Source organism: Anopheles moucheti, chromosome 3 (genome assembly GCF_943734755.1).
Source record: "Anopheles moucheti chromosome 3, idAnoMoucSN_F20_07, whole genome shotgun sequence".
NCBI classification, from domain to species: Eukaryota; Metazoa; Arthropoda; class Insecta; order Diptera; family Culicidae; genus Anopheles; species Anopheles moucheti.
Window position 1 is genome coordinate 10,755,956 of NC_069141.1, and position 20,312 is coordinate 10,776,267.

The following is a 20,312-nucleotide window of genomic DNA, read 5'->3' on the forward strand; positions in this document are numbered from 1 at the left end:
GGACCATTTTGACCGGATGTTTAAACAATAAATGTGCGTGCATGATTACTTGTTCATTTTTTGCCGTACTGAGTATTGTTCCATCTCAGCAATGAGGCGAGATGTTGTATAAGCTTAAAGTGTGGTGGAGAGTAATATCAAAAGTTCAGACCATGTTAAAGGTCGCAGGGTCAGCATGAAGTTTCGTGTAAAAATAATCAAGGCACTCGTCTCTTCGTTCCGGCGTATCGCTTTTCATGCGATAGCAGTAGCCATTGCTTCTTACACAGAAACACGCACACACACACACACACCCGCGTACTCACACTCCATGGACACACGTGTAAACACTTTAAATATCCTCACGGGGGGTTTTTGGTTCATAAAAAATGTGTCCCTTTTGTCGACAATTATCAAAAGAAACTGCACCTCGTATAACCCCAAAGCGGATGATGCTTATTTGAAGATTGCGCTCTTCCAATTGGTACAGAATGGCGGCCGATAGTGACGGTGATCAACAGAAACGGACAAACAGTAGTAGTAGCAGCAGGCGTAGAAATGCCGGAAGCGAAGGGTACCGAAACAAGAGCTGCAGCAACAGCAGCAAATGCAGTAGTGTCAGTGAAAATCAAAGCAATAGCAGCACTCTAAAGGCGGTTGTTATATGCGAAGGCAACTTGCACGATCCTGACTTTCCGACGCGACTCGAAAGCTTGGTAGAAAGTTTAGCGACGCTCGTGGAAGAAAAGCAACCGGAGAGCGATGGCGGAAAGGAGAAACAGGACACCACCGGCAAGCTTACGGTCGATAAGGTATGTTCGTAGGGAAGTGGGATGAAACTGAACCACTACAACAGGCTAAACACGGTTTGCTTCATTTGGACTTTGCAGGTGGAACCGTGGAACAGTGTGCGCGTTACCTTATCGATACCGAAGGAGGCGGCCGTACGGTTGCGGCGGCTTGCTGCCGAAGGAAACAGCGCACTCCGGGCGCTTGGCATCCTATCCGTACAGCTGGAAGGTGAGACGGTACTGTCGTTGCGGTTAGCCGGCCAGCAGGAAATTGTTTTGCGGACGGGTTAGTGTTTTCTGCCCTTCGAAGATGCGACACACCTTACCTTACTTCGCTTGCTAATTGAACTCTTTGGTTTATACTTTTAGATAACTCCACAGTTGATGGTGCAGTTGCTGGCAGTAGTGGAAGTTCTGGGGGTTTGGGTGAATTAACACGTGTTCTATCCCAGCAACAGCATCAAGCTGGTTTGCAACATCAAACCCAACCACATCCTGCGGGTTTACATCAACCTCAAGGCGTTTATACTCAACCAATACCTCCGCCACAACAGCAACAGCAGCAGCAGCAACAACAACATCTCATCCAACTGCAACAACAGCACCATCTTCAGTTGCAACAGCAGCAACAACAGCAGCTGCTGCATGGTTCAGTCGATGGTAATCCCGGTCCCAGTACCTCCAAGATTGTGCACTCGAATCTGCCGAAAACTCTCAGCAATGGTCCAGTACCGCTGGATGTGGTCGGCGGTGGAGTCGGTGGAAACGGGCCACCCGTAATGTTCAAGTCACCAAACACAATCTGCCCGATGGACGGCAAGGTGCCCGCCCATGTGCCAAATGTGGTCGATGCCTGCGAGTATCCGTTCGAAAGTATGACACAGGCAAGGGTGATACAGCGGCGCGAGAATACGCTCGGACTGAGTGGCAGTAGTAGTGTGGCGGTAACGGCTGGTCCCTCCATCGCCACAGTTGCCGGTGTCGGTGTTGGGCTGGCGGCTAAACCTTCAAATGGTCCGTTCGTAGCAGCACCCATCGGTGCTGGTCCAATACAACCACCGCCACCATATCAATCTGCGGTCGGAGCGGGAAGTGGGATTGTAGCCAAGGATGGTCTAGTTGTACCATCAGGAGCGACAACGACGGCGACGGTTGTGTCGGGTTCGATACCGGTTGCAGTGGGCACAGCAAGTGCGGGCAACAATGTGGCCATGTCGAGCCCTTTGCTGGTAAACTTGCTGCAAAATGAGAACAGTCCACAACAAACCGTTTCGCCCCAGCAGCAACAGCAGCAGCAGCAGCAATTAATGCGCGGTGTAGGACAACAACCCATCTTGAAGCAGGAATTGTTGATAGCTAGTGGAAATGGAGGTGGTGGTGGTGTAGTGAAAGGTGGAGTCATTCCAAACATGTCGCAAACGGCATTGTTGACACAGCAAAGTGTTGTCGGTGGCAGTTCGGTGTCGAACATGAGTGACAATGATCCGAGTGTGCACGGTGTTGTAACGGGAGGCGGAAACCTTAAGAGTGGTAACTCTGTGAACCATCAAATGTCGAGTGTAAACCAACAGCAACCGCATCTAGTGCATCATCCAGTGATTGGCGGGGCACCGACGATGGCCACGTCCATGGTTTCCGCAAGAGGGGCGACAGTTTCTGCCGTCGCTCCACAGCAGCAGCAGCAGCTGACCTTAGTGAATAGTAATAGTCCATTGCGTGGCACTGCGTCCACAACAGTGCCGGGTGTGTCGGGCACGATGCTCAGTGCTAGTAGTGGTGTGAATAGAATTAATAATATGACTTCAATGACAGTAGCAGCGGTGACCGCTGTAACGCCCGCGAACAACAGTAGTGACAGTAACGGTAACAATCAGAGTGCGTTGAATGTGTCGCCTTCTTCTCTAGTAACTCCACCATTGTCAGTGCCTTCAAATAGCAACAGTAGCAGCAGTAACGCCACCTCCTCCTCCACCTTCAACACGATCAAGCTGCAACGATACAGTCTCGTGGCGGGTCCATCTACGAGCGGGGTGGGAGCGGGAGGAGTAGCGGTGGGATTGGGTCCAGCCGTACGGGCATCACAGCAACTCACGGCACCTAGCGGCGTGGTGTTGTCCGGCAACAATCGAGCACCTGTGATGGGACCGTCTCATAGTCATCCGCAGGGAATGCGACCGCCCCAAACTCCATCACCAGCGTTCCAGCTGCAGGACCAACTGCAAATGCAGCAGCCACAACCACAACAACATTCCCAGCAACCGAATCGTTTCCCGATTCAGCAGCAGCAGCAGCAGCCGGCCCAACAGCAACAGCTACCGTTTCGACAGCCAAATCCAATGCCTTCTCCGTCACCTCAACAACAGCAGCAACAGCAACTACTGCCGGGACATCAGTCTGTTGGTTACGCTCAACGATGGCCAACGTTGCCGATGGATTCGGCCACCAAATCCGGCTACCAGGAGTTCGCACGCTTTCAGATGCAGTACAATCTCACTCAGCAACAGCTGAACAAGCCTACTGCATCGCTGGGACAGCAGCAGCAGCAGCAACAACAGTCACAACCGCTTGATGGGGTCGTAACAACCGCAAGCGCATCGCCCAACGTTGGCTCCGATCCGCTAGAACTGGGCAACTGTCTGGTGGATCTGCCCGATTTGGCGAAAAATGATCTAGACTCGTTGCTACCGAGCGATCTCGACAGTAGCGTGTTTCTCGACACGAAGCTGGAGGATCTGGACGAGTTGGATTTAATGGATCAGCAGCATCAGCACCATCATACGCTGCTAGGTGCGGGCACGCTTCCACAACCAGGTGATATTGCAACGGCCGCCGGCACACTGCTTGGCGGTGGTGCATCCGGTAATGGCTCTGTAGTGGCCGGACTCACCGGTCTACCAATGGGAGCACCGACTGGCGCGATGTTGAACGATGTACAGGCACGGGAACGACGGTGGAAGGCGCAACTGCTAATCAACCCGCTCACGGGTGAGCTAGAAGAAACGCAAGTGGAAGAAGGCACGGAAGAAGCGGAGAATGGCAGTAAAGCAGGAGGAAGGCAGGGAAAACTGAACATGGTTCGTGTAAATGATTTCCCACCTGAGGTTCCGAATTCGTTGTATTCGGATGAAGATACAACCGGTAGCGCTGGAGGACTTTCGTCGTCACGGTTCTTTTCGGATGCGAGCGATTCCGATCGTCCCTCACCAATATCGGGCATTGTGTCCATAGAGGGGGGAAGTGGTATCAACACCGCTATGGGCAATGCAGTTTACGGCAGTGCACCGTCAACATCTGTTGCTAGCAATAGTAGTGGCATAATGACCATGCCACTGACAGCGGCAACGGGTACAGGAAAACCTGCCAAGGTTAAGAAGGAACGCGCGAAACCAGTCAAGGGCAAGGACAAACTAAAATCACCGCTAGCGTCAAAGGACAAGCCGAAGGAAAAGGCGAAAGCCTCTTTGAAGACCGTCGTGAAGCAGAAAGCAAAAGTGCTCTCCACGTCAGTGGTGCTTGTCGATGGGGCAGGATCCGGGGATTCGCCAAGCAAGAATGGAACCGAGTTGAAGCTACGTTTGAAGCTAGAAAAACCGGAATCTATGGCCGTACGGGAAGGTGGAAGTATGCGTGTAGGTGGAATGGGCATTTTACCATCGGCGGTGATGGTTGGTTCCACGAGTTCCGGTACCTCTGCAGTGTTTGTAAACGCAATCGCACCGGTTGAAAGGTTAACGCCAGAAAGCGATGGGACAGCGTTAATGACATCGTTGCAGTTAAATCCCGCTTCCCATGTTCAGCAGTCGCCCGTGGCTACATCCGTGTCAGCAATAGTCAGTCAGGACGCGGGAAGTAGCTCCATTAGTAGTGCAACCAATTTTGCCACCACATCTACGTCACTCGTTGCCAGTAGTAGCACAAACAGTAGTAATAACAGTATCGCCATCACCACCGGCACTACTGCACAAGCTGCTGCTGCTGCTAGTGCGGGAGAAGAGCTGCGTGTGCCACCGTTGCACATAAGCCTGCGGGGGAAGAATTCCGTAGTTATAAAGAATTCCCGTAAGGATCGTAAGAAGAGTCAAAGCGGTGGAGAGGAGGACAGCAGTGATGGTGGCGGTGTTGCGAAACGATCCTCCACTGTTAAACGTACTTCGCTTGAGTTAAACGCTCCGGCCTCCGGTACTGTGACGACTGGCTCAACAACATCACCCCCTGCTTATCACAATCACACCGGAGTTGACACGGGGCCACTAAAAAGTACAGGTGGTACCGAGTCGCCGGACCATGGAGGTGAAGCACCTTTCAGTTCCCAGAAGCGTTCGGCGGTGGATGGAACGAATGAAAGTGGTGGTAATGCAGGTAGCGGCCCAGCATCCACCGGCCATTGTCCAAACGGATACGTTTGTCCGGAAAAGAAACGAAGGCTCAGCAATGGTGGTAGCAGCGTTAGTTTAACCGCAAGTGGTACCAGCGCACTGAGCACGTCTCTCAACAGTAGCAGTAGCAACATCTTGGTCACAGAACCGGTGACCACACCGACTACCGTCACTACCAGCGTGCAGGAAATAAACGATATCTACGAATCGATAGTAACGACCAGCGCAAGTGGTCCGATTGGTTCGACGAACGTCGGTACGGTACCGACGTCCAATCTGCTCCAGTCGGCTACAAAAAACTCCAAGAGCTCCGGTGCGAATAATGCTAACAGCAGTGGCGGCAATAACATAAACAATAATAATATCAACATAAACAATAATGGTGGCAGTTATGGTAAGAATCAGAAAAATCTCGTCAAAGCATCGATGGATAGTGCTGTTGTTGTGAGCACGGCAACGGTGACCGCAGCACAACCAGCAATCGTGTCTTCGGTGCTGTCTGATGCATCGACGGACAGCAGCAGTAAGGGTGAAAGAGCAGCATTAGCATCGTCAACGGAGACATCTTCAATAAACCCCATAAGCCACACTACTGATAGCAACACCATCATCACCACCACTATCACTACAACCATCATCAATACCACCACCACCAACACCACCACCACCACACCAACATCTACCTCAAGCGAGAAATCCTCCCTAAACGTGGAAAGCCATCCTTCGAAGCGACCGTGCGTAGAGGAGGAGGATTCCCAGCAACAGCAAGAGCTGAACAAAATTAACACCATCCTACATCACGATAATCATCAGCATCACCTCCATCATCATCCGGATCAGTTGCAGGAACACCATAGTAAAAATCGACCACCGGAGCAACTGCTGGCGGACGGGCCATCAGAGGAGGATGGGCATAAAAGTAAAGCCGACACTACAGCCGACACTGTCGCAGCAGGAAAAGGTTCTGGCACCAGTTCCCCACACTCTCCCGTGTTGACAAACGCGGCTGGGATTGCTAGTGGCACGACGGGTGCATTGACAACGGCGTCGACAAGCACCACAGGGGTGGGTGTTGCGGTTGGAGTAAACCATCATCTGCTCGGACATTCGAATGTCCGGGGCTCACCAGGATCTCAGGCACAGGGTGAGGACAGTGGCATAGACTCTATGGATGCACTGTCGGAGAAAAGTCCCCATCAACTCTCGACGCACAGCCCGCAGGGTTCGCACAGCAGTGGCGGGGCGGGCAGCAACGGTGGGACTGCTGGTAGCATCGGCGGTATCAGTAGCAGTAGCGGTAGTAGCAGTACAAGTACTAACATTCTCGAGGGAAAGCAAATGCCTGCGGTCGATAGTCTCCAATGTGATGACGGAAAGGTGCGGGAAGGAAGTGGAGCTGGCGACGTGGAACATTCGCGGTCAGAGAAAATCACACCCGAAAACCAAAAGGAACTGGCCAGTACACCGTTGCTCGATGCAAACATGGAGGACTACAATGACATTGAGGCGGCACTAGCAAAGATGGAAGGATTAAATGACCTTGCGGTAGCCATGAACTGTGGTAGTGGTGCGGATCCAAAGCTAAACGGCGATCATTCCATACTCCTGAAACCGTCAAACATGCTTCTCGATCACAATCATCACGAAACCACCACCTTGGAGAGCATAGACCAGACGACGAATCTGAGAAAGATCCTGGACATGGGCTTGGAAGAGGAACAAAAGCAACAGCAGAGTATTATTGACACGGGAAATCTTCTCGACGGAGCTACACACGTGAATACTGTGGCAGACGATGAACAAGTAGTAGAGCAGAAGCAGCAGCAACAGCAGCACAGACAGCAGCAACAGCTTCCAGAATCCCCGACGGGCAGGAAGAAGACCGGCATTGAAAAGCGTGACTCCATTGGGGGCAAACATAAGACAGCTGTAAAAACGTCCAATGTCGCTGATAGAGAAATGCAAAAACATCCTCAACATCAGCAGCATTTGCCGTCCGATGCCATCAACCCGGAGAGCAAATTGATCGCACAGGTACCAGCGAGCAACAACAATCATCCGGAAGAGGAACGAAAAATGCTTCCGGCCGTTACGTCAGATCTCGATGCGATAGTTTTCGATGGTATTGATGATGATGGGAGCGCTGTTCCGCCGCAGTCTGCTGATGAATGTTGCAACCATAGTAAAGATATCCCTAGTGTGAAAAGCGAATGTGATAGTAAGGTAATGTTGTTAGTGGACGATAAACAACTCTTAGTTAAGTCTGATCCCGACGAGGCTATCGTTAGTAGTGTAAAGAAGAGTTTAAGAAAATCTTCTGACGAACGGCAGTCAGTTACCGTTGTCACCACAGCTAGCACACAAGCTGTTGCTGTTGCTGCTACTACTGCTTCTGTTACTGTGAAGCTCGAGCCAACACCACCGTCTCCAGCATCAACGACGACGTCGCCTGCTGTGGGCGAATTGAAAGTGGAGCCCAAAAGTCCCGACACTGCTGAGCCACACATCGATCTGAAACCGCGCCACGAACAACCACCGCTGTACAGCTATTCCAGTGAGAAAGCACGCGAAAGGCGAACGGCTGCCGCGGCTAGCGATGGCATTCAGGCGGGAAACGGTGTCGCTAGAGGTGATGTACGATCGCGAAGGAACTCCTCGGTTGCCTCATCGTCTGCCGAGGGGAGTGAAACGAATGCTGCGGTCGATTCGGAGAATGAGTGTTCCTCTTCTTCGAGTGGCAAAAGGACGCTAGCGAACTGCGTTGAACATGAGAGTGCGGGCTGTACTACACGCACTGCGAAAGCCAACGAACAGTCGACAGCTGCGGGCAAAGGTGTCGATGGTCATTTACCTGCCGAACAGCAGCAGCAGCAGCAAGGGAAAGAGATGTTAACTCAACTATCGATCGAAATTCCATCACACTCCGATAGTGGAGAGCATCGAATTCGAACACGTGCATCTAGTAAATTGGAGAGTCCTCTAGAATTGCCACCGCGTCAGAGTCCTTCGGCTTCGGTAATGGGCCATGATTTGCATGGTTCTTCTGTACCAACCGGAGCAAGTAATAGCTCCTCCAGCAGCGGCCCAGGAAGCAATGCAATAACGTCAGCATCGAAAACTGGTGCTACCGCAGTGGTTGTCAATGTGAAGCAGCATGCATCTGGTGCATCATCCAATGGTAGTGCTACCGGTGGCAGCGCTGTTGCTGCCTCAACCACTGCCGGTGGTGGTAATGATCGTCAAAGTCCAAAAGCGGCTGCAATGTCTACTAGACCTGCTGCGAATAAACGGAAACGGCAGGGATCGGAAAGTTCGAACCAGTCCGGTGTTAGCGATGATGTTCCGACACGTGCCAAGAAGTCCCGTAAAGGTGCTGCAGCAGCAACGACGACGGCTGCCGACGCGAATGCGACCGTTTCGGACACCGCGAAACCTGCGTTACGAAGATCCGCGGACAATACTCTCGCCAAGGGTCGCATATCGAGAAAATCGGCTAACGCGGCCGCAGCGGCTGCGGCGGCTGCTGCAGCTGCTGCCGCCGCCACAGCAGCACCAGCAACTGTCACTATTGATGCGGACTCCTCCGACAGCGACGAACCGTTGATTGAAATTGCGGGTAAAGCTCGAAATTCTAAACTAACCTCCAAAATCAGCTCAACTTCTACCACTAGCAATGCTACTTCTACTTCCTCTACCACCATACAATCTCTTACCGCTACTTCTTCTATTACTACTTCTACTCTCACCTCTGCTACTGCTACCACGACCATCAATACTACTATTCGCAACAATACCACCACCAACAACAACAACAACAATACTTCGACTACAAATTCTGCTTCATCTTCCACAACCTCCTCGTGTAAAACCATAGCAACAGCTGCTGCTGCAGGAGATAGAACTACGGTTTTGTCCGCAGTGCCCCTCGGCGGTACCAGTGAAAGCACGGCCACGTCCACAACGAATCAGTCGTCAGCGTTGATGAGTGGTGGTGAGAAAGAAAAGTCACATCGCAATCATCCAAGTAAGAGTGGATCGAGCGTCAAGCAGGCTGCAAATGCGGGTGCCGCATCTTCGTCTTCCATAGCAACGGCTGAGCAGGTGAGCACGAGTTCAGCAACGGTTGCATCTTCCACCGCTACCGCCAATGTTGCTGGTAGCAATGGTCCCACAAACAACACCAATTCCGGCAGTGACAACGTTGGAGGAGGTACCCAGAAATCGGTACCAAACACTGTAACACCGACAACGTCTACGACTGCGTCGGTTACCGATGAGAAAATCAGCACTCGCCGTAGCGTACGCATGACATCATCGACACTTTCCACGGCGGCAATGAACAATAAGGCCAAAGCAGCCGCAAATGCGCTGTTGCTTCAGAACGCCACGACACCAGCCACATCCAACAACATCGATAGTAACCATCACGCTAGTACTGCCGTCCATAATAATGCAGCGATCGGTGATGTTGCTGGCAGTGGTTCACCCGCAGTTGGTGGTGCGTCTGTTGGTGTAGCCGGTCATGTTGGTGGTTCGGGTGGATCTAGCGGTGCTGCTAATGCGGTTGCGTCCAGTGGAATAATGTCGGGCGGAGCCAATGGCAACCATACTGGGAAGGTGGCAAACCATGTGAATCACCATCACGTCGGGACGAGTTTGAAAGGAGCCGCCGGATCCTCTGGTGGTGTTGATGGTAAATCGTCCCTCTTGGCGAACGTTGCCAGCGGTACTGCTGCACAGACAACCGAAAACAGCTCCACCGCCACGGAACTGCGCCGAAAAACGAGAAGTGCAGGTATGGTAACGTTGTGGGAACTATTGTGGGTTTAAATAATACAACTCATGGCGTTTTTTTTTTTTTGTGTCTCTTATATACAGCTGGTCTCGAAGTTACAGTTACTGAGGGACGTCGAAGAAGGATCTCCCGAGACAGCAAGTGACCAACAGCTTGCGCCTCAGCCGTTAGTGACGATGACAAATACTATCGGCGTAGGCCTGAAGGTATCACAAATTCTTCCTACCACTGTCTGGATGACCATCATCGTGACAATTGTATTGTTGCTATCGAAAACGAACCGTGCTCACCGGAAGCCGTTGCCGTGCATGGTAGTGATGGCACTGGAAATGGGGAGTACTTTAGCAAACGAAACACAGTAACGGGTACTGAGTCGAACGATGATGATGATCGGAACGACAGTGATGGGATATGGCATGTCAGTAGTAGTGGTAAGAACCTACACGATGTTGTCGACGTAATGCATACAGCTGAGACGCAGTTACCAGTACGGGAAGCGGTCTTAAAACGGGACATAAAACATTCGGAAAAACTTCCACAACAGTGCACCAGCAACGTGGATGAGCCGCTGAATGGTGACGCTTCGTTCACGGCGGGAGAATACGCCACTAGTGCATTGGCGATACGCGGTGATACAGTTGGTACAGGTGACCAAGTAACACCACCACCACCACCACCACAACCGGCAACACCATCAGCCACGAAGGAACCCGGTGGTAATGAGGACGATGATTCGTATGCGAGTGAAATTATTCTCACCACCAACAGCGACTGCAGTTTGGATGAGTTTGTGTCTTCAGATGACGACAGCAATCTGGAAATATCGGTGGTAACTATTTCGTTGTATTGAGCTGGTGTGGATCAGTGCGGTGCGGAACAGAAAATTGGCTTTTGTCGCAAGGTTGAATGAGTAGAGACAAAACGTTTATTTGCATATTTAAACCGGCGGGTGAATTTCCATTCTTTTGTTCATTCTTTTGTTAAAAAAATAACCACTGTGTGTCACCAGATGTTTGTTGTGTAGTGTGATTCCGTACAATTTGTTTTTGTAACAATTTTCACCAGATTTTCATTTCTTTTCTGGTAATTTTTGTTCGTTTGATTGTGTTTGTGTGCTTTTTTTTTAAATATTTATGTTTCTTCTTTTTTACGACAAATTGACATCGTTCTCGAATCTATTGTGGTCCCAAATCACACAACATCGGCTTATCTTATCCGAGGAAGATGAATTTTTGGGGAGGTTAATGAACGCAAGGATGTACACCAAACAAGTCGAAACATGCAAAACTTTTGAACAAAATTTGGATAGGCGTTATAACAATGGCAGCAAACATATGGCTTAAACATAAGAATGTTGCTGGTTTAAAAAAAGTGTCTTATATATAACAGATTAGGGAATAAGAATTGAGAGAGAAAGAGAGCGAGAAAGAGAAAGAAATGTGCTGCACATGAACCAAGACAAATTAGGACGAACACAAATACTATCGTGGAGATTTTCTTTCTTTTCTATTTTGTTGTAACGGTCACGATTGTGATTGCACGAATGTAGATGTCACAAAATGTACTATTTATTATTTTGCACACATGCACTAATGTTTGTAATTTTTGGTCTATTTTATCTAAACAGACTATCGACTTAAAAAGCTTTGCTTTTGATGTGTTGTTTACGTACCTGTCGAAGAAGGAATGAAGAGCCATTGTTTTCTTTTTGCTTTGGCAAAAATCCTACATCTCGTTGTTTTTGAAAGGCTTCAATTTGTTGAACTTCCTTGTATTTCGATTTTCCATTGCCCTCTCTGTTTTAGAACTCCCTTTATGCTTTAGGTCTTTTAATTCCTACGTTTTGATCTCAAGGATGTTAGAGGATTAATGTTTTTGGTTCAGCAATACAGAACACACTCTAAAACACACAGATATATTATATACAGGAGAAGTGGAAAAGAACTATTCTTACGGAATCACACCCCGGATAATGTAAAGACAATGCAAAACCATTGCAAAGGAGCTGTTTGGAAGAGTTTAACAAAAGTTGCACTGTTGCTTGAAAAAAAAATTACTCGAATCGTTTGTCATAATAACGAAGAACCATGTGCAATAAATAGTCCACGGGAAATTTCGATTCGAAATCCCCGGGAATTTGGGCGAGGTATTAGATTGTAAACCAACTGCCGTGCGAAGAAGAACCATCTTGTTTGTGTATGCGAACGATATTTTGAGGTGCCTCTGTACCAAATTATTCAGCAATATCGCTACCTTTTAAACCAGCACAAACCTTCATCCATCCAACAAATGGTTGAATGGGAACTCTGGTTGACGAAGATGATAGTGGAGGATGTTTTTACAGACTCCCTGGGAGCGCGCATAGCAAGGGCGTCTGTGTCAGCAAGATGGAATAGAGCTGTGTAACAAAGGATCAAGGAAGAGTTGCTTAGGAAAGGTTCAGAAAAATTGAAAGTGTGACAAAAAGTAAAATGGGGTAGGAAGCGTAGGAGGTAAAAATATAAATAAGTTGTAATAACAAACCCACACACCGACACACAACACGTCCACCACACAACAAAACACAAAAACCCACACACCTTAAATATTCGCTATTCTCCGGCACACCAGTGTTAGGGCAAGACAACACGAGATTTGCTTGTTTAGTGCACCTGTAATGAGCGATTTAGAGAGAAGAAATGATAGTTTAAAATAATTTATCCGTATTATGTTTAGTTGAATGTGTGTGTGTGTGTGTGCGTTTTGGGTACTGCCCGGAAGCTAGTTTTGATGTATGGTGGTGTAAACGCAAGCGGATGTAGAATTAGTTTCGTCGGGTTTCGTCGGTGCATCAGTTAGTCAGTCAGTCAGTGAACTAGTAGAGAGCAAAAGAGAGTGATCAAGGATCGTTCTGATGTATGGTGTATGGCGATGAAAGACAAAGCGGATGAGGGGGGGTCGGAATAGGAAGGAAAGCAGGAGAGATATAATGCTAATGAAAATGCAGGAATGCTGCAGAGCTTAAAATTTGATTGTATATATAGAAATTATTATCAAGTATAGGTGCACAGCAACAACAACACATAACAATTGTGCAGGACATCCGTACCAAGGACGGACACACTGAGTTTTCCACCCATCACCCTTCCTTCAATCTATGTTTAGTAAACCCCAGCAGTATACAGACAAACACCATCAAGGCGCGCTTCATAACTACTACTACTACAACTACTACACACGTACACTATTAAACCATTCGTTCACTAAAAACAAAAGTTCGGCGGAGAATGAGAATAATGGTGGTGATGTGGAGGATTTTTGTGCATCATTCCTGCATCGACAACACAACTCCTCTTAAGTGCGCACTTGGAGTATATGTTGAATGTGGACGACGTTCAAGAGAGGAAAAAGGAAGACAAAACCGTTCATAATTCGTTTCGCGCAGTTTAGTGCACACGTGCAGAGACAGGACAACTACAACACACTCGTACACATCTATCCAGATGCGTGTTTATGTATGACATGGGTGGATAACGTTATAGGACGATAAGAAAGAAGTAGTAGGTTATTCTCTTAGTTAAGAAGTTACAACAAGATTTTCCATCACACTCCATTGGTCGTATTTTGTTCCAGGATGCTACATATAACATGAAAATAAGCAGGAGAAGAATGATCAATCATGTTGTAGCAAGGAGTCTTGTACCAATGACGGTTTTTCTCATACTTTTGTGACCTTGTGCTCTACTACTTGTGTAGACTTTCTCAGTTAGTGGAAAAGAAATGATCGGTTATCTTTTACCTGTGTGCGTGTTTGAAACGCATCACACACCGTTCTGGCGAAATGTAGTGCTCTCTATATATTTAGCTAGTGATGAGTGAGTCGACCCAATCCTACCGGGTCGGAGCCATCAGTAATTGACCTGAAGCAAGAAAACGTAAGCGACTCTGACCCATGGGTCCAGCGAGTTTGTACCGGAATTGTGTCGAAGTAGGTACGGCCGGGTTCAAGAAGGTGCAAGAAAACATCCAACCAACTAACCAAAACTAGTTCGACCCGATGCTTTCCTGTATCTACCGGATCTACTGAACCTAATTCAACCCGATTCTGATCCGAACTCGTTGCCCCAACGGGTCGGACTCGATTCCGATTCGGACCTAGTTAATCCGCTGCGTTCTCGGTTCGGAATCGATTCCGGATCGAGTCGTGATGAAGGGAATCGTATGACCCATCACTAATTTTAACCTATTTGATCGTCAGTTTCGTAATTTTCTTTCCGTAATGGTTTGCATATTCCAGCATTCCAGCCCGGCCCGGAACAATTTCCCCGATTTGTGTTGCAGTTGTTCGATACTTTTGCGATTGCTGTTTTGTTTATGAACACAAATATTGCGTATAGCCATACTTGTTATGTGTGTTTGTAAGCCCCCTGCCACATAACCATTTGCTGGTAAGATCGGACCAAAAACTCGGAATGAAGAAACCAAGCCACCCGGATAGAAGTAAATAGTAGACGAATGCGTGCGCCCTGTTTGTAGTCAAACGGTGGTAACGGGTTTATACATTCGATAGTACTCACCTCTTCTCTTTGGAACTCGGTTCTGGAAGCTCGGCGTGCAGAAAAAAGAACAGGTACACCTGTGGAAGCATTTAGATAAGTTTAGCGAGGAGAGGAAGATCGTGAGGTCCCTACGGCTTTTGAAACCATTATTGTCTCATCGTTGTGTACATTGTTGATCTTTGTAGATTTTCATCGGAGTTTTTATATGTTGCTGTAAAATATAATTTCCTTTGCCATACAAACACAATAGTGTCGCAAAAGCACTTAAGGCACGGTCCGATAGTAGCGCATCGTACGCCGAATAGTTTAATGCAAAGTCACACAGGTTGCGAAGAAAGGAAGAGAGACATCCGCGGATGTGTTTGCCGATTGTCGATCAATTCGAGCATTGATTTCTGGTGTGCAGGAAAATCAAGATCATACCTCCAAACCGACATCCGGGCATGAAAAGGGATTCGAAAAAGTTCAGGAAGCGCAAAACGTAATGCAATGGCAAAGAAGATAATTAACATTCACATACCGACCGACAAACGTACATAACCTCCCTCCTTACACCACTATCACCACCAACCCCAGCCGGAAACGGAAAGGAATAATTTAAACAATGTTTCGTGCATATTTATACATATGTATATGCTAGTAATTACCATGTACCGTATGTATATATATGTATCGCATAAGCAAGCGGAAAGTGAAATGCAAATGAGAGAGAGAGCAGAACCTTTAAGTGACGAATGGTAAATAAGCTAGTAAGCATTGTAAGTATGATAATACAACGGTTACACACAATCTAGAAGCGGCTAAACACGAGCATATGAGTAAAGCAGTGCATATATAAGTCCCCCCCGTAAAAAGTACACCTCTCGGATACTACCGTTCGACATGCATACACACACACACACACATACACGCCCCCTCCCCCCATCCGTTCATGCAAGTGAAAAGTAAGAAAAAAACATTGTAATATTTGTAGATTTGTTTGTGAACAGGTTGGATAATCTAAGCTCTATACATATAAATATTGTTGAATAGATATATCATACAATTGTGTTAAAAAAAAGAAAGCAGAAAAAGTTGTTTTATTTTAAAAAAAGAAGAAGTACACAAAAACCTGGATAATAATGAATAAAACAGAAATAAATGAGTAATGAAACAAAACCACAACGTCGTTGTGAACAGGTGCTGGTTTGGAGTTTGCTAGGAAAGTAATATTGAGAAACATAAAAAATATAGATAAAATTTGAACTGCTAGTTTCGTTTCGCTTCGTTTTTTGATACTTTAGTAAAAATTAGTATATTTTTGAAAAAATCCGTTTTGGGAGTTTGATTTCGTTTACCAGGCACAGGGTGGTTATGATAAAAAAAATAAAGGATGACATTTCTGTCGTCAATTCGCTTGGACCATGCGCATCCCACTGTGCAAAGTCAGCGATGCAAACAAAGCGAGAAAACGATTTGGAAGTGTGCAAAACGGAGAAGAAAAAAATCCACACAGTAAAGTAATATCAGTGATAGTACGCACTTCGTGAAAGTTTAGTTGAAAATACGTTCCCTGAACATGATTCTTCTATAGCTTGGCATTCCCATTCGATTCCGGTAGCCATTCGTGTACAGTGAGAAGCAGCAGCGTATCGTGTTGTGTGCGCATCGAAACAAATCGTTGTGACGGTATCAAGTGGTGTGTTTTCCTCGTGAAACCGTTTTCCAATCGAGCGAAGCAGGAAAAAATGAGGTAATGCGTTGGGATATCGAATGACCCTACCAGCAGAACGTTCACCAGGAACGGCCGCATCGAATAACGCTACAACCTGAAAGCAAACAAAAACACAAAGTACAGATATTTGGTTGCATCGAAACGGAAGATTGGCTGGAGCATAAACATATGGAGCTGTATACCGATGCACCAAGATGCACGGTGCCTAGCTTTCTTTCCTAATCTAATTACTCATCGTAAACTTCGGTACAGGGTCATCGATTGGGTTGTTTAGCGAATGCGATTTTGATCAACTTAAAAGATCCTGGGTATAGCAGGGTGAAACAAACTCAACGTCAGCGAACAAAGTGTACCGTGCTGCAAGCTAATTATGCGATTAGTAGGCCAGAAAAACCTCCAACGCAGAAAAAAAGGAAATGTAGAGCAAGCTGATTGTGCGTGGAGAGAAAGGCGCCTCATTTGCCATAAGTGCTACTGTGATGTGTTGATTCCCATGGGGATTTTTCTCATTTCGGGGCGTCCGTCGCCCTCCGTTTGCTACGGAGAACGGAATCCAAGGAAAAGTCATAGCACAGTATGTTACGCATGTTGATTTCGGCTATCGAAAAATAGTTTTACGGCTTACGCAAACACATGGAATGTATACGGTAGGATACGATTGCTTTGTACGATAAAGCCGTGCCCATGCGTTTGTAGAGTGCTGTCAATGTGCAGAGCGATACCACACATTTATTATAAAGATTAAAAATGTTCTCGGAAGGCGTATCGTTTACATTACTGATGCGTTGCGTTTTCTTTATTCATTGCAGAAAATGTTTGACCGTCCGAGATGTCGCGACTGGAGTCCACTATCGACGCAGCAGCTACGGCTGCGCAGCTTAATACGAATATCCGGACACAACATCATCGTACCGGAGCGTGCCCCAACCCGCACGTCATCGGCAGACGGAGGAAGATCCAAATGTACCGTTTACTTTACGCTTCACCAGACACCTCATTCCGCCCCGTTTTACACGAGTGAAAAGCATGACCTACACCGGAACGTGCTGTGGGCGGAAATCGACTGCCCGGGCACGATCAAATCCTCCCTGCGGAGTGTGTGTGTGCGAGTGTGGCAACACAACGGTGCGTCCGATGTACCGGGTGTGCCCATGATCGACACGGGAGGGTTAAACTCTGCCGGAACGAAAGTGCCTCACGAAAGCGATAGCAGCGTGGAAGAGGAGTGCGATGGGCAGCATCAGAATCCGAACGATAAACCCAACCAACTAACGACCAACAACACCGATCGGATGCTGTTTGCATGGGGCGTATATTTCTCCGGACTGGTGCCACTGGCACGGCGCAACGAAAAGCGTCTCCAGTCGAATACGCTCGTGTTTCAGCTGCACGGCGGTTACTTCACTTCGGCTGCCTGCATTCTCGAACCGGAGCAACGACGACCGATGGTTTCAACGATTGTGTCCGACGGGACCATACCAAAAACGTTGCCGAATGTTACTACTTCTGCTGGACAAGTGACAAGCTATTCGCCCTCGGCAACGATTCCCATAGTCGGTAGTGGGCGGCGTGGTCTGACCGGTGGTGGTGGTGGTGGACGCGCAAACACCTCCGAGAACGTCTTACACTGTGATACTAGCAATAATTCCTCCCCACTGGCGTCTGGTGGTCCTCACCTTTCCTATCAGACGCCTTCGTCGGCGTCTCCGAACCAGTGGCACTACGCGAACGGTGGCATGGTGCTGGGTGTGGAGGGCAGACTCGATAAACTCTCCGTATCGCCGGTGGTTAGCAATGGTGGAAGCAGCACCGGTACGGGTCCATTTCCACATCCCCGATCCGTCAGCCCATCAACACCGATCAGTTGGACCGAACCGACCGAAACGAACCTGAAGTTGCGCTACCTCGTGATGGAGTTTCTGCCGGCGGAAGTACGCCCTTGCTACGATGTTGCGCGCTTACTTGCAATACAAGAACGGCAAAGGCGCATTCGGTACGAAGCGGAGAGTGCCAAAACGTTAACCGAGCGGATCTGCATGAAGAGTGCCTACTGTCTCAATATGGAACTGTTCAGCAGCAAGCATCTGGTGTACCGGACCGGAGGCAACCAGGGCCGGACGGGTGGTATGGGAAAGCAGCTGAGCAAACTGCTGTACCAGGAGCGTGAACCGATCGATCCGGCGGTGCTGATGCGTGGCCAGGAACTGCGGCGACATATCGAGCGGGCTCGGTTTCGCTGCCGGTTGTTGGCGCAGGAACGCGACCGGATGGGCGTTGGAATGCAACAGCTGCGCAACCGCTTAAATGCGGCCTGTGATAGTAACATTGAGCGGGAATCGGCACTGATGGAGCGGTACCGAACGTACGGGCGCGAGAAGGAACAGCTGTATCAGCAGAAGATGGCGTACGCCAGCCAAAAGGACAGCGTGCGGGAAGTGTTCGGGAGGATGTTACTGGTGCGGCATCGTTTGTTGAAGGGGTTGAATGAAATTTATTATATCAAATCGGTAAGTTTTGTTGTGGGTGGTTTTAGTTCCTCTTCGTGTTGGAGTGGACATACGATCAGTGCAGTGGAATCGGTTTGCAGGACATTTTTACAGAAACTCTTCCCATTTCAGACGAATCAAGGTATCTACACCATTAATGATGTACCTTTGCCGAATGCGGAATCATACACCGACTCAACACCGGCACTGGCCCTTAGCGTTGCCCTTGGTTTTGTCGCTCACGCTGTGATGATGTGTTCCTCATTTTTAGATATTCCTCTACGGTGCGTTACAGTTCGTTCTAAAATTGTTTGAACGAGGGTTGATTTAATCCACCCTTTCTTTCATTTTTCCTTTAGAAACCCCATAAAGTACGACGGTTCTCGCTCGAAAATAGTGGACCACATCAAGCTATTACCAACGATAGATCGAGAGTAAGTCTGTGGCGTGTAACGGCGTGCTGGAGTATTCCGTGTTCTAATCTCTCTCTCTCTCCTAACAGCTTCCCCTTGCACTGTCGGTCCGGTCCGGCACCGAACGCACTGCTGTACGGTGTATACCTGCTAAACCAGAACATTTCCCAGCTGAAGCATTCGCTTTCGCTGAGCCGCGGTGATCCACGGGCCACACTCGTCAACCTGCAAAACATTCTCACCATCCCGGGCATCGGTGGCGGTGCACTGCAAAACCGCCAGCTGGAGGAACCGTTCCAGATGTTACCCGCCTCCATGTACGGATCATCTGCGGTCGATTTGAAAATGTCGCCCGGGTTCGTACCGGTACCGGCCGGTGGAAGCAGTAGCGGTAGCAGCAGCAGTGGGTCCTTCCTTCGGGAAAGTCCATCGTGCAGTAGGTAAGCGGAGGAGGAGGGGAGCGATTTTCACCACTCGGAATGATTGTAAAGTTTACTCAAAATTGTTTTCTGTACGTTCCAGCAGAATTTCCCGCTCGGTTGAATACTACCCAGACCGGTTTCAGGACAGGCGACAGCAAATGCAAAAACAGTATCAGCACAATCGGCACCATCCGTTGCAGCAGACAGCGACCCGTTCTAGCAGCGGAGGAATTACGGTTGATCAGGAACACCATCATCCACCGAGGCGCGGATGTGGCGATAATACGTTTGCTTCCGATCCCATCCTAGCTCAAAGCGTCCCATTGCAGCGACCGTTCGATTTTGATGGTGGCAAAAAGTTCTGATCGTATTTCCTGCTGCTGTGGAAAGAAAAAAAAAAGAATCAGGACAAACCGTACCGATCGTACGTAGATTGTTGGGATAGGAATCAAAAGTATCAGATAGTAATGAATTTCCCTCCCCCTAAAGAGTTAATTTAAGCTGTAAACAGTGCGCGAAGGCGTAGGAATATTGTTAACTTTCCCACTTGTTTCGTTTCATGTTTTTGTTGTAGTTTTTAATTTAATATTTATTGGAGTATACATTTGCTTCAGCTGATATTTTGGTAGGGGGGCACGCGTGTGCAGTGGAACAGCAATAGTGGAACGGAAAGCAACAAAAACGGAAGCGTAAGATGCGATAGTGTAAAGTGAAACAATTGTAAACAATCGAACAGAAAATAAACGAATCAAGTTCAACTTACAAAGTGGTTAAAAGGGATCCTTGAAGATCTTTATT

General features: G+C 48.1%; 2 protein-coding genes across 3 annotated transcripts; both read left to right on the forward strand.

Annotated features, from left to right (window-relative positions):
- Positions 1 to 470: 470 nt before the first annotated feature.
- On the forward strand, positions 471 to 15,639 carry LOC128305733 (serine-rich adhesin for platelets-like). Its single transcript, XM_053043320.1, has 4 exons — positions 471 to 791; positions 870 to 1,056; positions 1,140 to 9,941; positions 10,025 to 15,639. The coding sequence occupies exons 1-4, from the start codon at positions 471 to 473 to the stop codon at positions 10,084 to 10,086; spliced, it is 9,372 nt and encodes a 3,123-aa protein (XP_052899280.1). The 3' UTR covers positions 10,087 to 15,639.
- A 326-nt stretch (positions 15,640 to 15,965) lies between these two features.
- Positions 15,966 to 20,271, forward strand: LOC128301432 (UV radiation resistance-associated gene protein). Of its 2 annotated transcripts, none has more exons than XM_053037907.1 (6): positions 15,966 to 16,211; positions 17,003 to 18,700; positions 18,812 to 18,963; positions 19,039 to 19,113; positions 19,182 to 19,532; positions 19,615 to 20,271. In XM_053037907.1, exons 2-6 carry the CDS (start codon positions 17,006 to 17,008, stop codon positions 19,877 to 19,879), a joined length of 2,538 nt encoding a protein of 845 aa, XP_052893867.1. In that variant the 5' UTR covers positions 15,966 to 16,211; positions 17,003 to 17,005; the 3' UTR covers positions 19,880 to 20,271. The 2 variants fall into 2 exon arrangements, with proteins under 2 accessions (XP_052893867.1, XP_052893868.1); XM_053037908.1 differs by having other exon boundaries at positions 19,618 to 20,271.
- Positions 20,272 to 20,312: the final 41 nt, after the last annotated feature.

Bases quoted from the DNA above. Each gene is read 5' to 3' on its own strand.
- LOC128301432 (XM_053037907.1), top strand. From the start codon at position 17,006: ATGTTTGACCGTCCGAGATGTCGCGACTGGAGTCCACTATCGACGCAG. The intron at 18,701-18,811 runs GTAAGTTTTGTT...TTCCCATTTCAG, and splicing joins AAATTTATTATATCAAATCG to ACGAATCAAGGTATCTACAC. The intron at 18,964-19,038 runs GTGCGTTACAGT...TTTTTCCTTTAG, and splicing joins TTTTTAGATATTCCTCTACG to AAACCCCATAAAGTACGACG.
- LOC128305733 (XM_053043320.1), top strand. From the start codon at position 471: ATGGCGGCCGATAGTGACGGTGATCAACAGAAACGGACAAACAGTAGT. The intron at 792-869 runs GTATGTTCGTAG...TGGACTTTGCAG, and splicing joins GCAAGCTTACGGTCGATAAG to GTGGAACCGTGGAACAGTGT. The intron at 1,057-1,139 runs GTTAGTGTTTTC...TTATACTTTTAG, and splicing joins GGAAATTGTTTTGCGGACGG to ATAACTCCACAGTTGATGGT.